This window comes from Apostichopus japonicus, chromosome 10, assembly GCF_037975245.1.
Source record: "Apostichopus japonicus isolate 1M-3 chromosome 10, ASM3797524v1, whole genome shotgun sequence".
In the NCBI taxonomy this organism is placed as follows: Eukaryota; Metazoa; Echinodermata; class Holothuroidea; order Aspidochirotida; family Stichopodidae; genus Apostichopus; species Apostichopus japonicus.
Window position 1 is genome coordinate 4,825,470 of NC_092570.1, and position 25,593 is coordinate 4,851,062.

General features: G+C 37.1%; 3 protein-coding genes across 10 annotated transcripts in view; 2 read left to right on the forward strand and 1 right to left on the reverse strand.

Annotated features, from left to right (window-relative positions):
* The window catches only part of LOC139975158 (serine/threonine-protein kinase PAK 3-like), a 55,689-nt gene extending 55,122 nt beyond the window's left edge, over positions 1-567 (reverse strand). Inside the window, exon 1 of one of the 2 annotated variants that reach the window (XM_071982816.1) lies at positions 409-567. The gene's annotated coding sequence lies outside the window, so the exon portion shown is untranslated. Of the gene's footprint in view, positions 1-275 lie in introns of both variants that reach the window. The other variant, XM_071982817.1, reaches the window with a different exon arrangement.
* The window catches only part of LOC139975173 (homocysteine S-methyltransferase YbgG-like), a 170,559-nt gene that overhangs the window by 139,033 nt on the left and 5,933 nt on the right, over positions 1-25,593 (forward strand). Inside the window, exons 2-6 of one of the 3 annotated variants that reach the window (XM_071982851.1) lie at positions 21,376-21,404; positions 21,989-22,064; positions 23,343-23,410; positions 23,879-23,924; positions 24,413-24,569. In XM_071982851.1, the coding sequence (XP_071838952.1) occupies positions 21,999-22,064; positions 23,343-23,410; positions 23,879-23,924; positions 24,413-24,569 (337 nt within the window). In that variant the 5' untranslated portion in view covers positions 21,376-21,404; positions 21,989-21,998. Of the gene's footprint in view, positions 1-19,477; positions 19,750-19,901; positions 19,937-21,375; positions 21,405-21,988; positions 22,065-23,342; positions 23,411-23,878; positions 23,925-24,412; positions 24,570-25,593 lie in introns of those variants that run through there. The other 2 variants (XM_071982850.1, XM_071982849.1) reach the window with 2 other exon arrangements.
* On the forward strand, positions 3,033-12,593 carry LOC139975176 (homocysteine S-methyltransferase YbgG-like). Of its 5 annotated transcripts, none has more exons than XM_071982853.1 (9): positions 3,033-3,173; positions 4,046-4,117; positions 4,915-4,982; positions 6,083-6,128; positions 7,046-7,202; positions 8,054-8,157; positions 9,166-9,327; positions 9,897-10,120; positions 11,216-12,593. In XM_071982853.1, exons 2-9 carry the CDS (start codon positions 4,052-4,054, stop codon positions 11,388-11,390), a joined length of 1,002 nt encoding a protein of 333 aa, XP_071838954.1. In that variant the 5' UTR covers positions 3,033-3,173; positions 4,046-4,051; the 3' UTR covers positions 11,391-12,593. The 5 variants fall into 5 exon arrangements, with proteins under 5 accessions (XP_071838954.1, XP_071838956.1, XP_071838957.1 ...); XM_071982855.1 differs by having other exon boundaries at positions 3,132-3,213; XM_071982856.1 differs by having other exon boundaries at positions 3,132-3,195.

Consider the following 25,593-nt stretch of genomic DNA (forward strand, 5'->3'; position numbering starts at 1 on the left):
AGTGTTGCATACCATATTCATGAAATGTACTCTTGGGTAAAACTTAAGTTTTCCCATGCTGTTGAAATACAACTCACCTAGGTTAGGCTAAATTAGGATTGTCCTGGCAACTTAGGAGTACTAGCCTAGATATCACATACCTGTGCTGTTGCAACAGAATAACGCGTAGCCTAACCTAGTACTAGTATGTATGTGTACTACTAGCATTACAAAGTAACGATTTCACTTAGACCCCACTGTAACTTAGTGGACACATGGTTGTTAGTAAGACTTACCGTGTAAACATAACTTGACACTATCGATGTTTACGTATCCTAAACAACAATAAACCTTAACCAGTACAAAGAGTCTGAGAAAATTTTTAAAGTTTTGGTCGTATAAACTTCATTAAAGAGAACTCATAAATACCTCCTGACACTATTTGCTTTTTTGAACGAAATAGCCAAATCGTTCGCAAGAGATTCGTCTACTTCACGCGTCTGTGAATATGAGTTACCGGTTGATCAGAATATCACATCACTGATTGGTAAGCTAGGCGGAACACAGTGTTGGGTGTGTTCAAACCCGGAAGTACCTTTGTCGAACAAGACATCTGAAGATTTGCTCAAGTCGTTTTCAAATATTCTTTGTATGTTTGGATGGATCTTCCGAATGTATCCACGACTGTTACCATGGAAAGATCACTTATATCTTACAAAAGTGCAACAAAAATACAGGGAACTCTGGGTTTAAATTGGTACTACACGCTTTCTTGGTGACTATAGACTAAGGAGAATTTGATTGTTCATATGACAGAGTCCACTAATAAGACAGAAGAAAAGGGTGTGCGTGTGGGCAGGGGAAGGAGGGGGTGAATGCGCACCTGCTCGGCAGACTGATAATACTGTTGTCAAGACCATCAGCATGACAATCAGACCTGCGCGATACTTTCACACACAAAATTGGGGAGGGGGTTATAGTTTATTATCCCCATTGAGGGGTGTGGGACTGGATGAGAAGTGATCAACTTTCAGAACAATATAGTGAAATAAAAAGTAACATTTTGTTGTTTTACACGTCACCCCTGCAATTATTATAAGATTGCCAGACCAACGCACGCCGTCTCAGGACACAAGGAAACAAGCATATGTTAAAGCTACAATTAGTTTCCCAGAACTGAAGGGCTCGGAAGTGGATTGTCTATACATATCTTGACAAAAGGATATAACCACATATATTTAAGCTATATAGGATTAATTTCCAATCCCATGTTAGAACGTTAATTGAAAAAAGATAACCATTAACGTTGGCGGAATATCAGCACATAAAACAATGGCCCTGAGATATTGTCAGACTCCTCAGACCAGACCACGGTTCGTAACGATTCTTCATTGGTAACTGAATATGAATGTAAACCACGCTCTCCAAGTTCCGCCGGTATAAATAATCAGGGACTGTTGTTCTCGGATCGAAACTTGCAATCGATCATGGTTTTGAGTCTCTGAACTCCATTCTTTACCACCCCGGCCCCCTCCTCCTACCCACCATAGCGTCAAGTTAGTATAGGCTCTTTGAAAACTTGTATGACCATGCATCAATATGTAAGCAGTAATAGGAGGCAATATCGGATAAAACCAGCCATTTAAAGTGAAATGCCATAGTCTATTGACAGGCTTGCCGTGACGACTGGATCAAGGTCATGGTGAATGGTCGCTACTTTATCAAACTCTCGTGTAATTTACCTGCTGCCGATCCGCCTCCCCGCCAGGCAAGTCATGCTACAGTCTTTCGTATCTTATCGTGGTGGAACTATTAATTGTCTTTCCTGTGGATACAAAGTCATGATCGAAATACTGCCGGGCATGCATGATACCTATAATTATAATAAGACACAAAACTTTCAGAATCAAAACAATGTACTTTTGTGACACCCACACAAGGGGCTAAGCCAAGCTTGGGTGCATGTCGGATATGTCATGGCTTAGCCCAACCCATCTCCTATCCCATACAGGGGAAAGAAGTGATCAGCAGGTTATTTTATCATTTGAAAACGAAAACGAAACGCTATGAAAACGAATAAACTATTTTACTCTAAGTGGATGCATAATGACGGAAGCGAAAACAATTACACGGGCAATTAGTACACAATGGGATATTTTTTAAATTGTGAACGACAGGTTATAATGTATATCATTCCTCTTTTCCTATCCATTCCCTCTTTTATTCCTCCCCATCCGTTCCCCTCCGATGCCTGCTATATCGCAACACGCACATCTGCATTTGAGTTTTGAGCAACTTTCGAAAGTGTTTTCGGCTTGTCTTCGTGACTCAACGGAAGTGAATTGGATGAACTGGAAAATGCATGCAGGCTGCAGCCTCGACAATACACATATAGTTATGGCGTTACGTACCGTACTTTTAGTACTATTTACAAATAGCGCCAGCGACATCATCTTGGACTAACCACAAATCAGTTTAGAATTATATTTTCAACAAAAGGACACACTGGTATTTGTAAATGCACAAGTTTTTAATTTTCGCAAAGGATTATTTCTACAATTGAAGAAAAAAAAAGAAAAAGAAACATAAGTGATATAGAAGTACATATAAAAATGAAATTTTGTGCCAAGCTGCAATCATCTCAACTTAATCGATATACGTCACAAGATTACAGTTCGTGTCCGCTGGTGGGTGACTCAATAGTGGATTTTTTTTTTAATTTGCACCATATCATAGCGCACATGTATGCCCCTTATTGAAGCCATTTGGACCAACTAGCCTGGTTCCCAAAGTCAACGCCTCACTCCAAATAATGTTCAAAGGGCCTCAGGCTGTTTTACTCTTTTGGAAATCTCTATATTTGTGGGTTTCCTTTCTCTTTGCAAGTCTCATTATTACTTCGGGCAAAAATGCACCGCCTAATTATTTTTCTTTAATAATAAAAAAATTAAGAGAAGGATAAATAAAAACAGTGACAATAATAACAAAAGTATTCGCAGTATTAGTTTTCTGGCAATTTTTTACCTACATTGCGTAATATTTGAATGTCGTCTGCTGTGCTAGACACATTTCTATGGAGCATGCTAGAAGTAAACAGTGTTATTTTGGTTCAGCGTTCTAGACCCTCTCGCGCGTTACTGATTTCTCTGAAGTATTATTACAGGACGTTGAGAACTGACCGTTGTTTCTTGAAGGTGTCGTACTAGGTTATTGCCAGTAAATAGCAGAGATGAGGTTTCACCCAACGTCGTGCCTAAATCGCACCTAAGTTTAGGCCAAAGCTTAGGATGTTTAACTTGTTTAAGGCCTGTTATTTGTGTTAATTGTTATACTACTACTAGTAAGTTATAACTAGTTATAGCTATAGTTAGGCTAGGCTTCGCCACAATTGCTATCAACGTTGGCCTAATTTAGAACTATGCCACATGCTAGTACTACTAGTACTATTAGCAGGCCTAGTATAACTATAAGTATGATGCAAAATAGGCCTAGCCTAGAGTGAATTATACTTGTATGTTGTAAGGTTAGGAATCAAACGGCATGAAGCTAGGAGAATTTTCCCTAACTTCGTGCATGCGTTGAAGTTAAATTACAGTATAATTCCACTAAAAATGTGAAATAATTCTGCAAGTATATCAAAATACAAAATTGATATTTTTAAGTATTTTGGCAGGTTTCGTTAAGGCTTTGTAGATTAAAATTGCGACTTAGAAAGTAGTTACAATTTGACTAATGAATATAGCAACTTAGTACAGTGCCTATCAGTGCAGCTACATGTGTATACTACAGTACAAAATTTCAGGGAACATGTGAAATTACTGTATTCTACCATATTGTGTGGCATTGTTTGTGGATTGTCACTTTACCAGCTTTAGCCTACAGGCAAGAGTGCATGTAAACCAAGATTGGCCTTAATTGGCCCATGATGCTGACCTAGGTCAAGGATTAGATGAGCATGGAAGTTCCTAATAAGAATTCCATGGATGATGGGTACATATCAAACATTATGATAAGGCTTATCTGTTAAATTCGGGCTAACACATGAATTGATATTTTAACTTTTCAGCTGTAGATGGATGTACTTGTACTAGATGGAGGTGCTTCTTCTGAAATACAAAACCTGGGCTTTGACATTCATGTAAGTATCTTGTTTGAAATATTAATTCTATCACATTAATACATTTTGCATAGAGCTCTAATAATCAACTTCTTGTTTACAATTTAAACTAGAAGAAGGGATTCATTTTTGTGGCAAACTTTTGCATCATCATGTGAAGTGGCATTTCCATTACAATTTAAAAAATAAATGCAAATTTTGAAATGTCTTTGAAGTTTAAAACTACATTTTGGAAAAGTACAATTTGTGGCCTCATTTACTAACAGATGATCTGGAAAAAGCTTTTCTTTTTCTGTATGAATGCATAGTTTATCCAAAGCATGAGACAATTTCTCACAACCAAATTTCATTTGTATGACGTCAAAACTACATGGTGCATGAAAATTTAATACAAACTTTCAGATTATACCTGGATTTTATTTTGGAGTGAAAGTTGAAGTTGAAGAACACTTTTCCAGAAGACACCTCAGCTTGCCACTTAAGAAGTTACCTATTGTGGGCACAGCCACATTTATGGGGTGACCCAAAAAATTTCTCAAAGCCGCTTACATGAAATGAGAAAGAAGCTATTGAAATGTTTTTGGTTTTGCTATCTCAGTATGAACTGTTTTTGTCTTCATTGTAAAGTGTTACAATTTATGTCACTTACATTTACATTTTACATTGTTGCAAGTTCCTGCTTGCAGAAGGATCTAAAATACACACATTCATACTTATTATGTCAGCAATCCTGTCATCATTTCCTCAATCATGCCACAAAAATATTTGTGCCCTTCTGATGAACTTTTTGTAAAATCTTTTTTTCCTCTCAAATTTAGAAAGACCCTCTCTGGAGCTCAAGATTGTTGATTACCAATCCAGGTGCAATAAAAGAGGTCCACAAAAGGTATTGAACATAAATTTATGTTGCTTCTTTCCTCTCCCCCTCCTCCACTTTTGCAGTCATAAGCTGTCACATTATAGGATTATGTCTTGCTTTTAAGAGTTATTGTGTTCTTGCCGAATCAGCAGTTGGATTTCTGATAGACAGTTGTATGTATGTATGTATGTATATGTGATCTTCCCGCAAGCAGGAACTCGCGAAAGAAGCCGTGGAGGCTTATAGACTGGCAAGCTGACCGAAGCCAATCTCTCGGCACACATTCATTTAACGTCCATGTCAGGAAGTTGTTATTGAACAACACCCTTGCCAGACGACACACATTGCTGTCGGCGGGGAATCGAACCGGGGATCTCATGACTGGGAGACGCCGGCGTTAACCACTAGGCTATACACTCCGCCTGTTGTAGGATGTAGGTTGTAGGATGTAGTTGTAGGATGGTAAGATTTGGTTTTATCTATTGCTATTTAAAAAAATTTTCATTACTTCAAACTCTTGTTAAATTGAACAAATTTCTTGGACCTATTAAGTCCCAGCTATGGCTCTGTGCAGTATTTAACAGGTGAATGGACAACAGACCTTCATAAACCAGAAACAGAATATAGTGTAAAATCATTCTATTGGAACTGTTGCTATGCAACCTGTAAGTTTTTAAAAGTAGCTGGTTGATTTTCCTGCGCAGTTGAAAGTTTTCCACCAGATAAACTCTAGTTACTATGTTTGCTGTGTGGTCTAAAAATTGATGATTTTTGTAATAAAACAAAGGAGCAAGTAGCTGATAATTATTTTCATTAGCTAATGATAACAAAGAACTGTGATTCTTTTGTGTAAATTAGACTAGATTGGGATTATCCGATATGAAAAAACGGTAACTTAAGTGCCAAATTTTTAGATAACTGTTTGAATACAGTGCAAGAAATGAGCAATATACAGTAGGCTTTTTTTCAGATATATTTGACGGCAGTAGATGTTACACTGTAAAAGCCATCATAAATGTTTTAGAAATGAATGTGAACCTAAACAGGAGTTGGAATATACTTTACGGTTACATTTGCAGTATTCTTTGTATTACCTAATATTTTGTTCCCTAAATTTTGTTTAATAGCTTTCTTGAACATGGGGCTGACATCATCCAAACAGTTTCATACCAAGTGAGTAAAACTTAAACTATATACTGTCTGTTTGTGATAGACATTTACATTGAATATCTACCACAGAGTTTAGCAATAACTCTATCAATGATAAAATACTATTGACACTATGTAAATACGATGTAAATACAAAAAATCCCATCAGCATGAAAGTGGCCATATTGCTTATGATCATTGCATAAATTAACTCCTTAAATACTGTATGACCTTAAATTGTGAACTATCTTGAAAAAAAGAAGCATTCAAAATACATGTTACTTTCACAATTCTGTAAAACAGAAGTTTGTTATTGTTATACCTTTCGCTGACAGTTAGTAAATGGCAGAATGGTCATAGAGCAATATACTAGCTTATTAAGATCTTCTTTGACCCAGAGTCAACGCATATGACCACATGGTTTTTAGCATTTTAAAACCCACCATGCTCTATGGGATTTTAACTGTGTGGGATTTTAAAATCTGTGGAAACGAAGGCACTAATAACCCTAACCTCTATTTTTCATATAAACTGCCATTTAGCAATGTGATCGAATTAGCTGCATGTGCCACTGTTAATGTGTGAAGTTGAAAAACAAAATGGACAGACATACCTAATTACCATTTAAATTTCAAGGTAAGTAATTGCTATGTAAAAATAGTCGACCACTGTGCAAAGTGTTTGTGTATATTTATGCAGTCATTCTAAATAACCATTCTTGGGCAACCCCAGTACAAGGAAACACTCATCTTGCAAAGTTCTGTACATAGCATGACATAACATCACCACAGGAACTACATACCACAGGAACATGTAGGCTTTTTGATTCAAATTTTATTATGGCTTTGTCAAACAATGCACACTTTAAGTCAGGAGTGTTAACTCTTGTTGTGATACAGTTGATTGAAATACAGTGCTAATTCTTTTGTTTCTTTCATAAGGCGTCAATTCCTGGTTTTTGGAAATATGCCAACAAAACTGAAGAAGAGGCCAAGGCACTGATGCAGAAGAGCGTCCACTTAGCTCAAGAAAGTGTCGAAGAGTTTTGGAAAGATTATCAGAAGAAAGCAGAAGACAGTGATTCAACTATCACAGCAGGTTTGTTCACACCTCTTTTTCCCTCAAAGAAAGTTATGTTAGATATATTGGAAACAGTTCAGTAGTTCAAATTATAGTATAATTATATCAGTCATGCACAGCAGTACCCGTTTCTTTTATTTCTTTAATACTTGTTTCTTTTATTTCTTTTCTGTACTATTCGAAGACTTCCTTCTTCCCCCCCGGCCCCCCCCCTCCTTAAATCCAGTTCTACCACTTTGTTTCACAAACTTTTACAAAGCAAACTTTTTAGGCAGAGGATATATCATCCTATATGACCAACTGGAACTCCACCCCTCAGAATCCACACTGAGAATGGATGGAAGCTAGCTTGGACTAACAACTTGGCACTTGATGTTTATAGAAAATTCATCTGTAAGCTACAATTACTGTAGATAAATTTTCTTCAAAGTCTGCAAAAGTCAGATTTGATATTATCGAGGTTCTCAGTGTTAATACTCCTTATTAATTGAAACAAAACTTGGCTATATTTTTAAGCTAATAAAGTGCCTTGTAATGGAAATGAATTTTAGTATTGAGCAATATCCAACTTTCCAAAAATGCAAAAGGCTATTTTTAACTTGATATAGTGGATGATAGTGTGACCATTGTCCCATAATTGTCCCATTGTCCAATAATTGTCCCATAATGCTTTGCAGAGAAAAATATTTTGTGTCTGAACTTTCTTGGACTGGTTTTAGACCCAATAAACTGCCTGTTTAAATAAGACCTGTGGCAGAGAAAAGTTGAAGAATATATATATATATATCCATTAACAAACTAGATGATGAAGTATGCTAAGTAGCATTAGGATCATTAACTCCTGTCTGAAATTTCTATATACATTTCAGATAGGAAGAGACCAATGGTTTGTGGTTCCTTAGGACCATGTGCTGTCAAGTTTAATAATAATTCAGAATACCATGGAAACTACATTGAAGATGTCACTGAAAGGGTAATTCTCTGTTATACTGTGTGTCATACCTGAGTGGAAATTAATCATAATAATAATAATAATAATAATAATAATAAATTACACTTATATAGCGCTTAATACAGCGTTTCAAAGCACTTTACACAGTAGGAAAGAGATAAAGGAAACCAAGGGGAAAAAAGAAACTAGGAATCAAACAGAAATGTTTTACAGAACAACATTGTTGTTGCTTTTCCAGTGTAAAGTATATATATCTAGTAGAATTGATGTCCATTCATAGTAGCTGACTTATATAGCAAACCAGAATATTATATACGATTAGTTAGCAAGCGTTACTGCCACTTACATCAAAAGTAACTTTCATAAAAGACTCAAAATAATGTACTTGTCTATGTGAATTGCTTTTTTGTACATTCTCAGAAATGGTTCAGTGTACAGGGCACCTAGGAAGTGGATACACCAGTTTTTATTAACATCAATAAAATTGACCAAACAATATCGCTTACTAAAGATTCCATTTTGCAAAAGAAAGATGTGGTATTGATAAATATGTTGCTATTCATTTTGAAATGAAATGATTTTTTAAGCTCTTCGTTGACATCCTATTTACTAGAACATTCATATTCTGTAATCACAGTGTAGAACTTATTACACAAAGTGTCTCTATCAAACGTGTAGGTTCTAATCTCAGAAATGTATCACCAAGCAGGGAGTAATTTAGATCTGGATTTGCATCGCAAAATACTATGCAAAATGGTCAAATTACTATGCAATTCTAAAGATGTTTAACAGTTTCAATACAAAGGTTCCTTTGTATTTTTCCAATACAAAGGAACCTTTGTATTTTATATGAGACCTTATTCAGAGCCTTCAAAACTGCCAGACAAAAATATGAAAAATAAATTATTTTCTGCCAAGTATTGTAAGCATAGATTTAAGTAATATTCTTTAATATTTTAGACTAGTTTTGTCCTAACTATTAAATTTATTTAGCTTCTTCACATTCTTGTCATCCTTTTTAACTTACAGGAGATCATTGACTTCCAGAGACCAAGAATTTCAGCTCTCGTAGAAGCAGGCATAGACTTCCTAGCTCTAGAAACTATTCCTGTCCAGAAAGAGGCAGAGATTGTGACAAAACTGCTGAGAGAATTTCCTAATGTAAAGCCATGGATTTCCTTCCAGTGTAAGGTATGTATCGGCTTTTCTTGTACCCCATTACCATAAGGCCTTTTTCAGCAATGGTTTCCCTCAGTTTTTCCATACAAGAGCTAAAACCATGGATTTCATCAATCACAGTTTGTGCTCTTGTCTCCCAGTTTTTCATTTAAAAAATTTGCAAAGAAAGTAAATAGAACTGAAAATAGCCTTAAGAATTTGTAATTGTAGGAAAGATTGAATTGTGTGAATGGAAGTAGATCTATTGGTAGAAGGTTTCATAAGTTCTCTTTTCCATTTGCCCAACTTTATGCAATTGGCATCAAAAACAAGAAAGAAAGTAAGAAGTCGGATGTTTGAAATACGTTTACAGTTGGATTGTTTCTGAGGTATTCCAATCATATCTACAAAGAGCATGTTTTTTTTTGGTTCTTACAAGAAATTGACAGATCACTTTTCTTGACAGATACAAAGATGGAAACACAAATACAATAAGTTTCACCCTGTCAATATATTCTATTTCCCATTTTAAATATCATCTTTGCCCCCCCCCCCCAACAAATTTTAAAGCCGTGATTTTGCTTTCCTTGTTGGTACTGTAGGATGGCAACCATACAGGTCATGGGGAGGTATTTTCTGACGCTGTCCAGTCGGTGGTTCAGGACGGATTAGTGAAGTATGTCGGCATCAACTGCTGCTCTCCTCTCTATGTTACACCTCTACTGGAGTCTGTTCAGAGACAAATAAAAGATTATTCTCTTGAGTTTGTGACTTATCCCAACAGTGGAGAAATCTATGAAGAAGAAGCCATAACATCTGTGGGAAGGTTTGTGTAAAACCAGTGTATATATAAAGCATATGTAATGGAATAATCAGATGGCAGAAGTTGATTCTGTCCCGTTGTGCTATAAATTCTCTGATCCAACATAACTATGAATGCTGATAGCATGTTTTGTTGCCAAAATATAGATTTTTCATATTTGTAGACAATTGATTAAGTTTTCTGGCAACCAATATCATTGGTCTACTTGATAATGAACAGATCATTAATCTGCAGAGAAAACAGAATGTAACACTGGAAGGAAATCCTTGAAGTTTTTCAACAAGGATTGTGAGATACTTTGGTCTTCCCTTGGATTATATATTGTCTGAACCAGAACATGCCTTAGGTTTATAATTCTGGTGATGTTTTCTATGCTATTGAAACTGAGAACATTTAACACTATACAATTTTTTTTATCAATTGAATTATCAGTTGGGATTGAGATCATTCCATTAATTAAGGTCTAACTACACACTAGACTGGAGGAACCATCTTCAGTATGACACAAGCCTACACCAGAAGAGATTCTGGAGCAGACGACAAGATACTAGTTACTAATACTATTTACTATTTAATTTTGAACTTCAACAGTAAAGTCAATAGAGTGCATCAATTTATTAATTTAATAGAATTCAAAGCAAACCCACCCATGGAAAGACAATAAGGCAAAAAATATTAATAAGGAAGGAAGTACCAAGAATGACATTGTTAACAATTCTATTTGGAAGAGATTGAGTCCTTGGGCTTGATCTCAAAAACAAATGTTAATTAGCAAAGATCACAGGTGTGCACTTTAGTAGACAGGATATCTCATGGAGGATCACCTCAGCATTAGTCATTCAATTCTCTTGTATCTATGCTGATTGTAAAAATTAATTAGAACAATTAATTTCATGAGTTTGTTTTACTGTCTACTTGCCTTATGATAATTTTAATTTATTCAAGGAGATGTTCATCCCCTCCATCATTATTTACCTACGTCAAAGAGATGTTTTATAACGATAAGAAAACATTCCCTTTATAGCTAAGAATAATTATGAAGATAACCATTACTCTTTTTCCGTCTCATAATGAACATCTTTTCTTTTCTGTTTTTAGATTCACTGGTGATAATTTGATGGCCAAATTTGCCCCCACTGTACCAAAATGGATTGACCTAGGTGCTACCATTATTGGAGGATGTTGTCAAACAACACCAAAGGATATACAATTGATAGTTGAACATGTGAGCTTGAACTTGAAAGGTCACCAGAGCACCAAAGGAGAAACATAAATGGTTGGAAAAAGGGATCAATGATATTTCATATTCTCAATTAACTGATATTAAATCCAACAGTGTAAAAACACAGAGAATGTAGCACACAAAATCAATGGTTAATTATTGTTCTCAAACATTCTACTATCTTCTTCTTCAGATAATGTAAAACATTAAATTTAAACTTTTTTAGCAGAGAGCTGACATAGAAGACAGCCCCACTGTTTCTAGTACATGAAAATGGTCAGATATGGACAATTCATCAAATTGTACTGTTTCTCTCTGTATTTTATATTGCATCATTACGCAATTCCAATTTGGTCAAACTTGTGCCATGTTCTTACAAAGTGAAGTGATGCCACCTGTTAAGGCAAATAATTGCCTTGTTATGATTGTGCCAGTATTGTAACTACCACTTATGCAATTCACTTTTATAAAAAACTGAAGACATTTGTTGTATAGTCCTAGCAGTTGGGTAATGGAAAAGGTTTTGTATGCTATAAAATTCCAAATATTCCTTTTTTTTATTTTTTATATCTCAGTATACAAGGCAGATGTTATGGAGTATTTCTTAGATGTCTTTGGTTCACTTTTCAAATTTTTTAGAGAAAAATGCATGTACTGAATTCCATTATGAGGTTGCACTCCACTACGCCATACTTTCTTTTCAGCAAAGCTGCTTGAACTTAAAAAACTTAGTTGTCGAAGCCATTTATAGTAGTTTACATTAAATAACTCTTGAGGCAAAAACTTTTGAGTCCTGTTCAAGTCAAACATTTCTTTTGTAATTTATAGACTGAACTTTGGTACAATATTTGTTTGTGAAATATTTTATACTACAACTTTAAACTTTAACTTTTAAGTGCAATAAAACATTATTTGGTCATATTATGGGCCTACAGATTTAAATCTTAATGATGCCTTTCTATTAAATTGGGTACTTGTTTCAATCGACAACTCTCTATAATTTTCAAATCCAATGCCATCCGAAGCATGAATGGACCTGGTCAGTTCTACAAGCATATGTAATCCGTTCTTTACTCCTTTATCCTTGTCCTGTATGGTCATGGTTTATTTGGTTTTAATTCCATCAATGCAACTTACACTTATCTAGCGTCATACTTTCATTGTGTTATATTTTGTACTTTTCATTCGGCTGCCAAGTATTGCTGATGAAGGTCCCAGGGGGACCAAAAAATCCAATATATTTTCTAAACTTAATTACTCCTTATTTGTCAATTATGAGTCATATCTTATTTCTCTGGTTTTCACTAATTATATATATATATATATATATATATATATATATATATATGTATATGAAAACGTAATGAGAAGGAAAATCCAGAACAGTGAAAAAACAGCCTCCACTGGGATTCGAACCCGGGCCTCCGGTTTTTTACGTGGACACCCTAACCAACTAGTCCATGGAAGCTGATTGTATGTCTCGAGGTTCGAAACCGGTAAGGAAGGTCGTAATTTCACTGTAGACGTTTGACACCTGTATTGAACAATACTAGTTCTGTTTTTGGTGACATATTTTGCCTTACTCTAGAGATCAAACAAAATGCTTACCAACTCGAAAATCATAATATATATATATATATATATATATATAAATATAGATATATATATATATATATATATATATATTTATATATATATATATATATATATCCCCCACCTTAAATATTGCGAGGGACATATGTCCCCCGCCCCCCCCCCCTGTGACATTATTAAGCTATACGTTTAAGAGCTACTTTATATGTCGCGCACCAACATCATTACTGTTTGGTGCATAGCCTGTATGTTCAAGGATCGGCCTCTTGCGATCTGGCCTTCCGAGTGTTAACCTCTCAATACATTACTGTAATTCTTTATAGAAGTATTTCTGTCTTTATTTGGACATTGAACAACATATTACCTGGTCGGTAACATTACATGGTGGCAGCGGTGCTTGAGAGCCTCGCAAATCCAGATTTTCGACAGGATAACTTTGGAAATTGAACATTTAACGACCGAGTTGCCAATATCGGAGGGCGAGATCGTAACAGACAGTTGGCCTAACATACGTATTGTATATCGTATAATACAGCTAGGCGATAGCGTTCGTTACACTGAACGCATGCAGTCTGGAAAATAAACTGTGTAACCGTTACAACGAGGTTTGAGCCAATCCGTGAACGACAAAAGCAGTGACATTAGTGCTGGAGGTCACCTTCTCCCCAAGTCGATGTAACGTTTGCACATGCGCGAAACCGGAACTTATTTTCTGAAACGGCCCAGTGCAGATTGAGTGAAACTTCTGATTTGGAACGGAGCCAAGGCCCAGGACATAACGACACCTGCATAGCATCGCCAGAAAAGGGAAATCTACCTGTACTACACGTAGCGGACGATGAATTTTTAGCGGAGACGTACTGATATATCGAGTTTTGTAAATCAGGAACTGGCTAATGCCCTGCAAGTTGTAATCGGACGTTCTAAGCATTTGATTTTGTTCATTAAATTTTCTGTGGAGCCAACACTGGCAACAGGAACTGGAAAATGCCCTGATAAGATATAACGGACATATTAAGCTTTGTTTATAAAATTTTCTGTGGAAAAGGAACTGGCCAATGCCCTTGTGTATTTTACATGGACATTAAGAAATTTTGGTGTTTATCGTGTTATGACTCATTATCGTTACTAAGCGAAGGATTTTACAATGTGGTAAGCAAAACATTTTTCCTTTCGTATTTTACCAGGTATTCTAACAAACCTAAGCTAGTGTGTGAAGTCAAGGCGAGATTATAATATTTGTAATCTGGTCAACACTGTTGGTACCGGATGTGCAAAATATTAGGCCCAGACTAGTAACATTAAGTAACAACATAAGAGTCGATAGGCGATACAATAATACAACTGGCCTACAGTTGTTTGTAATTAATCACATGTTGTGTGGGAAAGATACATTTTCTTTCAATCACAATTTTCTGGTTAAGTGTTGACTAAAAAACAAGTGAAAATTTTCAAACTGAGTACTCAGACACATGCGTTTGGAATCATGGGAGAATTGTCGGGTATAACACCACCTTCGTTTGATTGGATGTCAAATGATCTCCCAAATGCATTCCAAAACTTCGAACAGTATTGCAAGTTGATTTTCTCCGGCCCTCTGTTGAAAAAAACAGGTCAAGAAAAAGTCACATTTTTATTGCTGTGGTTAGGTCAGGAGGGAATTACAATTTTCAATTCTTGGGAATTAACTGACCAAGAAAAGGCAGAACCGGATACTGTTTTTGGAAAATTCAAGACACATTTTGAGCCGAAGAGCAATTTCCGACTCAATCGTTTTCACTTGCATAACTATAAGCAACAATCACATGAAACAACAGATGATTTTGTTACTCGGTGCAAGATACAGGCTAAAAAATGTAAATTCACCAATGAAGCACTTCAGGAAAAGTTGATTGAACAACTGATCTTGGGTACGAAACACAAGAAGGTACAAGAATCCCTTCTTGGTAAGGATGAGAAACTCACTCTTGATAATGCCATTGACATTGCTAGAACCCATGAAGCTACTCAATTGCACATGGAAGAGTTTACAAATTCTAGTAGTGTCAATGTTAATGCTGTTCGAAGGTATAAGCCAAACACCGCGAGTAGATCACCACAATGTGGGCGGTGTGGTCTTAACCACAAAGATGGGGAATGCCCTGCTTTGGGGACAAAATGTAACAAATGTGGGAAGATCGGTCACTGGAAACGTGTATGCCGATCCAAATCAAAACCCCAACTACCATCAAAGAGATTTGGTAAGACACCAAAGAACAAAAATTGGGATAAACGTGATGTGAATGAATTAAGCCAAGACCAGGATCAAATGTCACAAAGGTCGACTGACTTAGAATTTGACACATTACAGATAGATCTCAATCAATCCCAATCAAATGATAGGGACGAGGTACTTGCAAAACTTGAAATAAAGTTACCAAATGAGACTAGACGTTGTACTCTTAAGGTAAAAGTTGACACCGGGGCGGAGGGAAACATACTGCCCTTGAGGACATATCAAAATATGTTCCCTGACAAACTCGATACAAAGGGTTATCCACTGCCAAATGCAACTAAGAAAAGTTTGACATGTATCACAGCATACAATGGCACTAAGATTAATCATTTAGGTACCTGTACAATTGTATGTCAGTACAACGGAGTGAAAGCTCCAATCGACTTCTATGTAGTAGATGTGGACAAGCAAGTTATACTTGGACTTAAAGCATCACTGACAATGAAGTTAGTAACTGTTAACTGTAACTTACAGGTTGTCAAAGACTGGACACCGATCAATGACACTGAGGACTTAACTAGACTATACCCAGACAGATTTACAGGTATAGGTCAGTTCAAAGGAGACTATCATATCGTGATCGATAAAGAAGCTCTTCCTGTAGTTCATCCCGCCAGAAGATGTCCAATCCATATCCAGGAAGAGATAAAGAAAGAGCTGGATGAGATGGTCAAGTTAGATGTCATTGCTTCCGTCGAGGAACCGACTGACTGGGTTTCTAGTCTTGCATATACACAGAAACCAAATGGGCGATGGAGAATCTGCTTGGACCCAAGGGACCTCAACAAGGTCATCAAAAGGACTCATCACCGTATACCGACAATAGAGGAGATAACACACAAGTTTTCTGGAGCAAAAGTCTTCTCTAAGCTTGATGCAAAGCACGGATACTGGTCGATATCTCTCGATGAACCATCCAGTTACTTAACAACCTTTAACAGCCCTTTCGGACGTTTTAGGTTCAAGCGCCTTCCTTTTGGTCTCAGTATCAGCCAGGACATCTTTCAACAAAAGATGGACCAAATCTTGGAGAACTGCCAAGGAACTGCAAGCATAGCCGACGATGTTGCAGTATTTGGTGCTACAGAAGAGGAACACGACAGAAACCTACATAACCTAATGCGTGTGGCTAGAGAGCATGGACTTGTCTTCAACAGAGACAAATGCAGGATCAAGAAAGAGAGTATTAATTTCTTTGGTCTACTGTATGATGCGAATGGAACCCATCCAGACCCAGAGAAAATCAAGGCAATTGATCACCTACAGGCCCCTGAATCCAAGAAGGAGTTACAGGAGTTCCTGGGTATCGCCACCTATCTCTCACCCTTTATCCCTAACCTCTCATCACATACATCCAACTTGAGGAATCTGATTAAGAAGGATGCCAAGTTTGAATGGCAACAGTCACACCAAGATGCATTTGAACATATCAAACAGCTCATATGCCGGGAGGTGACGCTCTCATATTTCGATCCTAGAAAGCAGACAACTCTTCAAGTTGATGCATCCATGAGCGGACTTGGAGCAGTCTTAATGCAAGATGCAAAACCAATATATTTCGCCTCCAGATCTCTCACCGATGCGGAACAGCGCTATGCCAACATAGAAAGAGAGCTTCTAGCGGTTGTTTTCGCGTGTGAGAAGTTTCACATGTACGTATATGGGAAGGAATTCATAGTTGAATCCGATCATAAGCCTCTCGAGATGATCTACCTCAAGAACCTAGTGGCTGCACCAACGAGACTACAGCGGATGCTTCTTCGCCTCCAAGGTTATCAATTAAAGATTACATACAAGCCAGGGAAAACAATGTTGTTGGCAGATGCCATGTCACGACTGAATCCGCTACCTGGTCAAGATGTAATTTCAGTTGCTGGAATCAACATGAGTTTCGCTTACTTCTCAGATGGAAAACTCATGGAACTTAAACAAGCGACCAATGAGGACTCAGAAATGACAGCTCTGAGAGAACAAATCATAAGTGGTTGGCCAGAGAAACAGCGGTCAGTACCACACCCCATCCGTCACTACTGGTCATACCGAGATGAACTGACAGTAGAAGAGGGTGGAATAATCATGAAGGGACAAAGAATCCTCATACCTAAACAGTGCCGGAACGACATTCTTGCTAAACTACATGATGCACACCAGGGTATCGTGAAATGTCAGCTCCGAGCAAAGACAGCAGTCTTTTGGCCAAGAATAAACCAGGACATTGAAGAATTAGTGAAAGCCTGTCCGATCTGCCTAGAGAACAGCAAGTCTCAACCTGCTGAACCACTTCAATCTCATGAAGTTCCGACTCGACCGTGGCAGATAATTGGCACGGATCTGTTTACCCTTGATGGATGTGACTACCTGATAGTAGCAGACTACTACTCGAAGTACACGATAATCAAAACAATTCCAAAAGGAAATTCGAAGAGTCCTACTATAGTCAACCTACTGAAAAGCATCTTCTCCGAGCAAGGTATCCCAGAGAGAGTGATCAGTGATAATGGCCCCCAGTATAGTAGCCATATCTTCAAGGAATTCTCACAATCATGGAATTTCCACCACATCACATCAAGCCCGCACTACCCGCAATCAAATGGGTTCATTGAAAGACAGGTGCAGACAGTGAAACAGACCATCACTAAGGCTAGACAGTCAAAATATGATGTACACCTAGCAATGCTGAGCTTACGTGCAACTCCTATAGATAACCATCTACCATCACCAGGAGAACTCTTGTTCAATAGGAAGCTCAGATCAAGTATACCGACCAAGATACCGAACACCCAACCGGACCGAGACAAGATCAATGAAAGGCTGGTAGAACGACAAACTCAACAGAAGTCCAACTTCGACCGAAGTACAAAAGAACTACCACCAATGACCTCTGGTCAAATAGTACGAGCGAAGGACCCCAATTCAGGCTTGTGGAAACCAGCCAGCATTATTAAACGCTCAGAAGAACCTCGCTCCTATGAAGTCCTTACTGAGACTGGCCATACGCTAAGGCGTAACCGACGTCATCTCAAGGAAACCGGGGAAAAAGGAGTATCATACAAAGAAACCGAGGACATAGAACCAAGACAGATTACTCACTCGAACGTGACTAATGGACTAACAGACAATAACAGGCACATGAATAAGGACAAGACTTATGTCACACGGTCTGGCCGCACAGTTCATGCTAGAGAGATTTTGGACCTATAGTTTGGCATGTGTCTGGAAACTTATTGTTTTGTGTTAATTTGTTATTATATATATATATCATATTGATATTATGTACCATTTTTTCATCCTTGTATATGAACCTGATAGTTTTGTCAAATGACCCAAACATTTTTAAAGTTAGTGTTAGGAAACTTTAGTATTCGTTTCTATTGAAGAATCAACTTCTTTGTCAAAAGAGGAGGGATGTGACATTATTAAGCTATACGTTTAAGAGCTACTTTATATGTCGCGCACCAACATCATTACTGTTTGGTGCATAGCCTGTATGTTCAAGGATCGGCCTCTTGCGATCTGGCCTTCCGAGTGTTAACCTCTCAATACATTACTGTAATTCTTTATAGAAGTATTTCTGTCTTTATTTGGACATTGAACAACATATTACCTGGTCGGTAACATTACACCCCCCACCCATGACCCATGATCGCCGCCCATGGTTTACATATAAAGACACTTTTGAACAGAAATTTCTTATCTAACCTTTACACATTCAATTGTAACTATTAGTTCATAACCAACAAACTAAAAATCAAAATTATACAAAAACTTTTAGCAAACTGCTTATCCACTAAAGAGCCTGTGTAAGAGAATGTCCATCCTTTGTCTTCTAATTATCTTACATCAATCTCTTTTGTGTTCACCCTGCTCAATAACCTGTCTGTATTCTGTGTTGGTATTTGTCCTTCAGTATATAAAGTTTTTGTTACTTGGCATTCTACCTCCGCTGAAGATGATCCTGCTAGGATCGAAACGTCAGGGCCACTTAATTAGGCAACCTACAAACTAATTGGAAAAACTAGTATAAGCCAAAGTACCAAAGCTGAATTTCCACCGAGTTGAACCATGGAGGTATTACCTCCATGATTGAACGCACATTTTGTTTACGGCGGTGACTTACTAAAGTAAAACCCGATATAAAGTCTCGTCTGCTTCCGTTTCAACGCTGTCGCATCCGACAATTTGCGATCGTTTCAATTTGTTAATTAACTACGCTGTCGCATGCTGTCGCGAGCTGTGTGTCTGTGTCTCCACGCTCCCCCGATCTTTCTAAATGCCATCTAACGCCAACTCCACTCAATATCATTAATGATCAATACCTGCACAAAAATAGCAATACCAGCTGCACACATGTATCATACAACCAAACATTGATGTTATTATCCCAGGGAGTTTTCCTGATCATTCCAAGACCATTTAGCTTCGAAGGTACAAATCATACGGACGGGAGAGATTTCCACCCACCTCGTCAATTTGCCCGTTTTACAGACCTTGATTACGGAAGGAAAGTGCTGAATTTCGACAAGTTGGAAAACGAATTAAACGGTAAACTTTAGGATACATGGCTGCGCGGCAAAAAGAGCATAAAGATATGGTACTTCACATGCAGAAAATTACTGATAGATACTTTGAATTTCGATCAGGTTTTGTTCGTGTGTAGTTTTCTAAGGCAATTGAGTCACTTGCTGCAATTACAGAACATAAGTTACAACATGCTGCCGATACTATTCACGTATGTATTGCATAGAGGCTAACAAATTTGGAATTTTGAGACGACATGCAGTGTTATATGCAAGGCAATGTGAACGACATTTTCGACGGGCTTGCTAATTTATTTTGATTTTCGAAAGATATGTAAACATTAATTGTTACTTTTTATTGACCAAGGTCATCGTAGCTGACTTAATTAGCCTATTATGACTTGACTGGTATTGTATTTAACGTAAGGCTTTAATTTCGTTATTAACCACGGCTTAACAATTCACAACTCAGTTTTTCGCGCAAAACAGGTGGGAATTACGAAGATTTAAATGATAGTTAACACACAGGGTGTGTTGCAAGCGATTAGCACATGCAGAGTATATGGCATGGGGCTGGAGAGGTGGAAAGCATCGATGGCACTCGGTAATCTATTTAACAATAAAGGTCCAGGCTACGTAATTATAAATCTTTTCCCATGCAACTCTTCCAATTACTAGGCCAACAGAAGAACGGATGTGTTACAAACATGATAGTTACGTGGTTAGCTTTTGCAATCACAACAGTAACATTTATTATACGTTCAATCAATTAAGTGAAAAAATGTTGACCCACATTTATTTTTTTTAAATTATTTTTTATTATTGTCATCTTTAATGAGGGTAGTCCTGCTCAGTGCAGAAGGACTGTTTTCCAGAGGAGGCCTCAACATGGCTGCATGGTGACACATTTACCTAGGCCTAACTGTAATAATACTAACAGGCATCAGCACATATTTGTGTTATTATTTTGCTTTATTGCTGCAGTTATTTTCCAAAGATCTCTTATGAAAAGATACTTCAATTCAAGAAGGCAATGTTGCATGTATGTGCAGCACCCTGGTCATCTGGAACATGCATGTCCCATTAGTACGCATTATAACTTCTTGTTTTTGTTATTTATAGAGGTCAAATGTCAGCAGAGGTCAAAATGCAAATTTGAAAACACAGGTTTTCAAAGTACGTACTGTATTAATTAGTAAAACTTGGGTGTTATATACATAGATGTTTGTTCCATGTTGGTTTAATGAACCCTGTTGTCTTCAGTGTATATACGTCAGACATCAGGAGATAGTAACTAAGTCAAGGTCCAAAGGATTTGTAAATGTAATAATTCATATAAGGGAATTTGGGATGAATAGTTATTTACTCAAGATTTGAACAAGATGTTACACAATACATGTGAGTCTTTATCACCCAAAACTAGTACTTACATCATGTAAAGTGGTCAAAGGTCAACCTGTTTTATGCTAAATATATACACTTGCAACTCTTAGCTACTGTGTGTGACTACCTATCATTGACATCTGAAAGTAAACATATGAATTTGTTGAGTCATCCACTCCCAGGTTCTTTCTGCCTTTCAAGTTGAATGTAGCTATATACAGATGCATGTTGTCTACAGACTACCTACAGTAAGAGACATATATACACGTTACTGTCATTGCAGTTACTGACAATTTGGTGAGATCATAAATTTGTAATCTATCATTTTGTACATTCTGTTAGTAGCAAATCATGTTGTCAGTTTTCTTTCAATTCATTCATTTTGTAACCTGTCTCATGTTTAAAGTTTTGCTGTCATCTAAGTAATTGCTCTGTTCTGTTAGTTGGTGAAGGCAATGTGGTTGCAGTGTATATTACTGTGGCTTGCTTTCAGTTGTATCACGTACAGTACAGGCCGTGCACAATATCTTGGCAGGAAGTTTATGTATTTATCATTGTCATTTCTGAATCCATATGACTGCTGTAATCATGACAGTGTATGAATGCTCTCAGTAACATACATGTCAGCCAGCTTACTGTACTGTGCCATTTAAAACATTTCTTGACATTATCTGACCTCACAATTGCTTGGAATGCTTGCTTCCATGCAAGATGCAGGATAGAATTACTGGAACAGACAGGTGTCTGAATGATCTCTGCAGTCTATCGATCTGTACACAAGCATCATGCAGGAAAAAGGGGAAGTATATGTTGAGTGATAATATCGAGTCAGTACTGTAGAAAATAATTTTACTTTAGTAAGGTTGTTTTTTGCCCCGCAGATACTTCAAGATGAATGTCCTTGTACTTGATGGAGGTGCCTCGACAGAGATCAACAACATGGGCTACAGCATACATGTAAGTAGGGAATAGATAACTATATTCAAACTTTGTGTAGCAGCTAATTTCAAGGCTCTCAAACTAATATAAAACGTTATGGATCCTGTGAACAAAAATTTACAGCATAAATACATTTTCGTACTTGTTATAGCAATTTTGCCTCTTTTGCATAGCATTTAGCGATGCGATACCAGAAAAATCATTCTCTGGTAAGTGAACTTTACTTCACTACCAACCATAGGCGTAGGAGGCGGGGGGGGGGGGGGGGGGTGTGGCTGCAGCCCCCAACCAAATATTTTTGTGAAAATTCAGGCAATATGCTGAGAATTTTCGGGCACCGCTACTGAAAGAAAATAAATTGTAATGATGTTACTGTAGCTGAATGTAATTAATAGTTTAAAAAAATCTCTGTGGTAATTAGATTTCTAAGCTTGCCCGACTAATTCGCCAAAAAAGTTTGGATATATTTATTGGGCAAGACGTTACAGCCTCCCAAAATCAAATTGGGCTCCTACGCCTATGCTACCAACAGTAATGCATGCAGGATGATTTTAGTTTTGATATTCGTTATTTAAATACATATAAGGATGTACGGAATTAGTGATATCAGATTTCCAGAATTCGGTTGAATATTGGTACTAGGTAACCATCTATCTTACTGTAAGTTCAGTGTTTGATCCTAAATTCAGTTTGACCTTTGTTCACTCTCTGGTCTGGTTTTCAGTTTCTTTAAAGGGCTGTTATACCATAATTAATCTGGCAGTTGAAGCCATATTCTTCTTGCTCACAAAATTGATTTGTGCCAGAGATAAACCAGTTGATAAAACTGGTCTCTATGTAGGCCTCAACTGTAGAAGCGTATGCTGCCACACAAAGACATTAAACAATCTGGCTGTAATTTGAGCTTATTGGTAACTTTTTTGAAAATCAATATGTCATTTGATTTTTTTTTTAAAAGCTTTTAGTAAATTCAGAAAAATACCCAGATGAAACTTTTCTTGTGGACATTTTCAGTATTTATGATTTCAAATGGGTTTAGGTGAACCATCTGTCTCTCCCCCCTCCCTCCCCTCCGCTCCCCTCCCCTCCCCTCCCCCCGATGAGCAGGAACAATGAATACAAATTTTATTCATATCTTTCAATATTGATGAGTGGTTCTATGATTTTATTTTAATTTGAAAAGTTTCAGCTTGAAGGGCCGGCTTTAGTATGTATATCCAATCCTCATTGTCTACATGTCTTTTTTAATGTGAAGTACATCTTTCTAATGTTTGAATGTTTTTTGGGCCTGTAAAGGGTGACCCTCTGTGGAGTTCCAGAATGCTTATGACCAAGCCAGAATTAATCAAGGGTGTCCACAAGAGGTATGCATGGTGCCTGAAATTTTACTTTTAACTCTAAGATTATACTTTTCAAAATGTAATTATCATTTCCAATTCAAAACCAAAGAATGTCAAGCAGTTTGTTTGTTGAATGAAACAACCTATCCCTGATATATATGATATGCCTTGATATATTTTTTAGTATTGAAGGTATGTTGGCAATTGGAGACGAATTTAGCTACAACCTAATGGTCCGTTAGTGTCATCAATTCTGCATTCCTGCAGTCATCCTCATGAAAATGTATATTTAGGCCCAAATGTAGTGTGTGTATTTTGCAATATAGTGCCAAACCTGATGTGGAGTACCCATAATTATAGCTTAAGAATCTTCCATACTGGAATCTACAGTTATTTTGATGTAAAACTCTCTCAGAAATTATCATTGTCATATTATATATGAATATAGCATTCCACCATTTCATGTGATAACTGGTTTGCTTGATTTAACAGCTTTCTGGAACACGGGTGTGACATTATCCAAACAATATCGTACCAGGTGAATAGTAAATGACATACTCTTCTTTTCTTTCCTGTTTGCAATGGATCTGTAGAAGAGCAAAGACATAAAACTGCACATTAAATTTACTTTCCTTGCTCTGTTCGAATCAAGCACAACCTTTTTTGTGCCAGAAATAGCAATCTACAACTCAAGGCTCCAAACCTTGCAGCAGGAATGATGAAACAATTTTAAATAATTGTTATTTAATTAATGAAACTGTTAAAAGTTGACATGAATAAGTTAACATTGTAGATTTTAGAATAAAGTTAAATGCTTAAGACACACTTCAAATTAGTAGTATTGAAGTATATGAAGTTGCAAACAGTTTTTTTTTTTTGATTGATGCAAAGTTGTAGCCTACAGTAATTAAAATAACCAAAATAACTTCTTTGATATCAAGAATGTGAAACATGATTATTATAGTTACTTCACATGTTAGAATGAAAGTTATTCAAAATGTGGTTGTTTCACTTCTCATTTACAAGGCATCGATTTCTGGAATACAAAAATATGCCAACAAAACCGCAGAAGAAGCCAAAGAAGTGATGCAGAAGAGCGTCCACTTAGCACGAGAAAGTGTCGAAGAGTTTTGGAAAGATTATCAGAAGAAAGCAGAAGCCAGCGACTCAACCATCTTAGCAGGTTTGTTGGTAACATCACTCAGTCACTGTAAAATGAGTATGTATAATTTGATACGATCGTTAGTGATGTAATGCAGCATCCGATGCCTGATTTACATCTGATGGTACTCGCCCCTAGGCACGATATGCTCGTCCCTCGATCTCCTTGATCAAGCTTTGCAGGCGCAACCCATAAATAGACATGGAAGTGTTAACATAGACACTATTACCCTTCGAGGGTGATCCCCTTTAAGGTAGTCAGTATAGGCCCCAAATTATAGCATGCTATAATTGCTAGAAGTTTTCAAAAAGTACATTCCTGGAGGTGTTTACTCTCCGAATTGGTCTCAGACTTTGTTAAGGAACACACAAGAGGGCTGAATATGTCCCAGTGAGGAAAATTTTTTCTGAGGTTGTAATAAAAATAGTTTAAGAATTTTGACCAAAGGTGACCATATTTGAATATCTAGCATATATGGGGCCAATACAGCATACCTTTAACCCTGGGGGCCCTCTTGACCTAGGGCGACCCTATAAGCCCTTGACTTATCTGGCACTGACAGTATATGTGTGCTTTTATCTTCCAATCATTTGAACCCTAAAAGTTGTCTCATACTGATTGTCAACAGTAGTTTCATAAATATTAAGAGAATTAGTGTGCACCGTGGTCAAGGTTATCAGAATTTCACCAAATATTTTAGGATATCAAATAATGCTGAATTCATGTTGGAACTTCAAACAGAATGTTACTGCCAGGAAATTAATTTTGTGAAAATATCAGACTTTTGCATGTGCGGCAATAAATGATGACCTCTAATGGATCTGCATATATATTTTTGTGTGTATTGTTAACTACAGTTTCTTCAATGAGAAATAGTGTCATATCCTGTCATTGAAATGTTGGGTTAATGGCATCAAGACTGAAGTTCCGAATACAGAATAATAAATATTGTAACATTTCCAAAATGACGAAATTATCATGCTATGACTCTCTCTGATAGCTACTGCCTGTATGAAGACTTTGTGGAATAAAGGCCTGGAATATA

Excerpts from the sequence above, each read along its gene's own strand:
- LOC139975176 (XM_071982853.1), top strand. The coding sequence starts at position 4,052 with ATGGATGTACTTGTACTAGATGGAGGTGCTTCTTCTGAAATACAAAAC. Across the intron at positions 6,129-7,045 it reads TCCAAACAGTTTCATACCAA|GCGTCAATTCCTGGTTTTTG; the intron begins GTGAGTAAAACT and ends TTCTTTCATAAG. Across the intron at positions 8,158-9,165 it reads TTGAAGATGTCACTGAAAGG|GAGATCATTGACTTCCAGAG; the intron begins GTAATTCTCTGT and ends TTTAACTTACAG.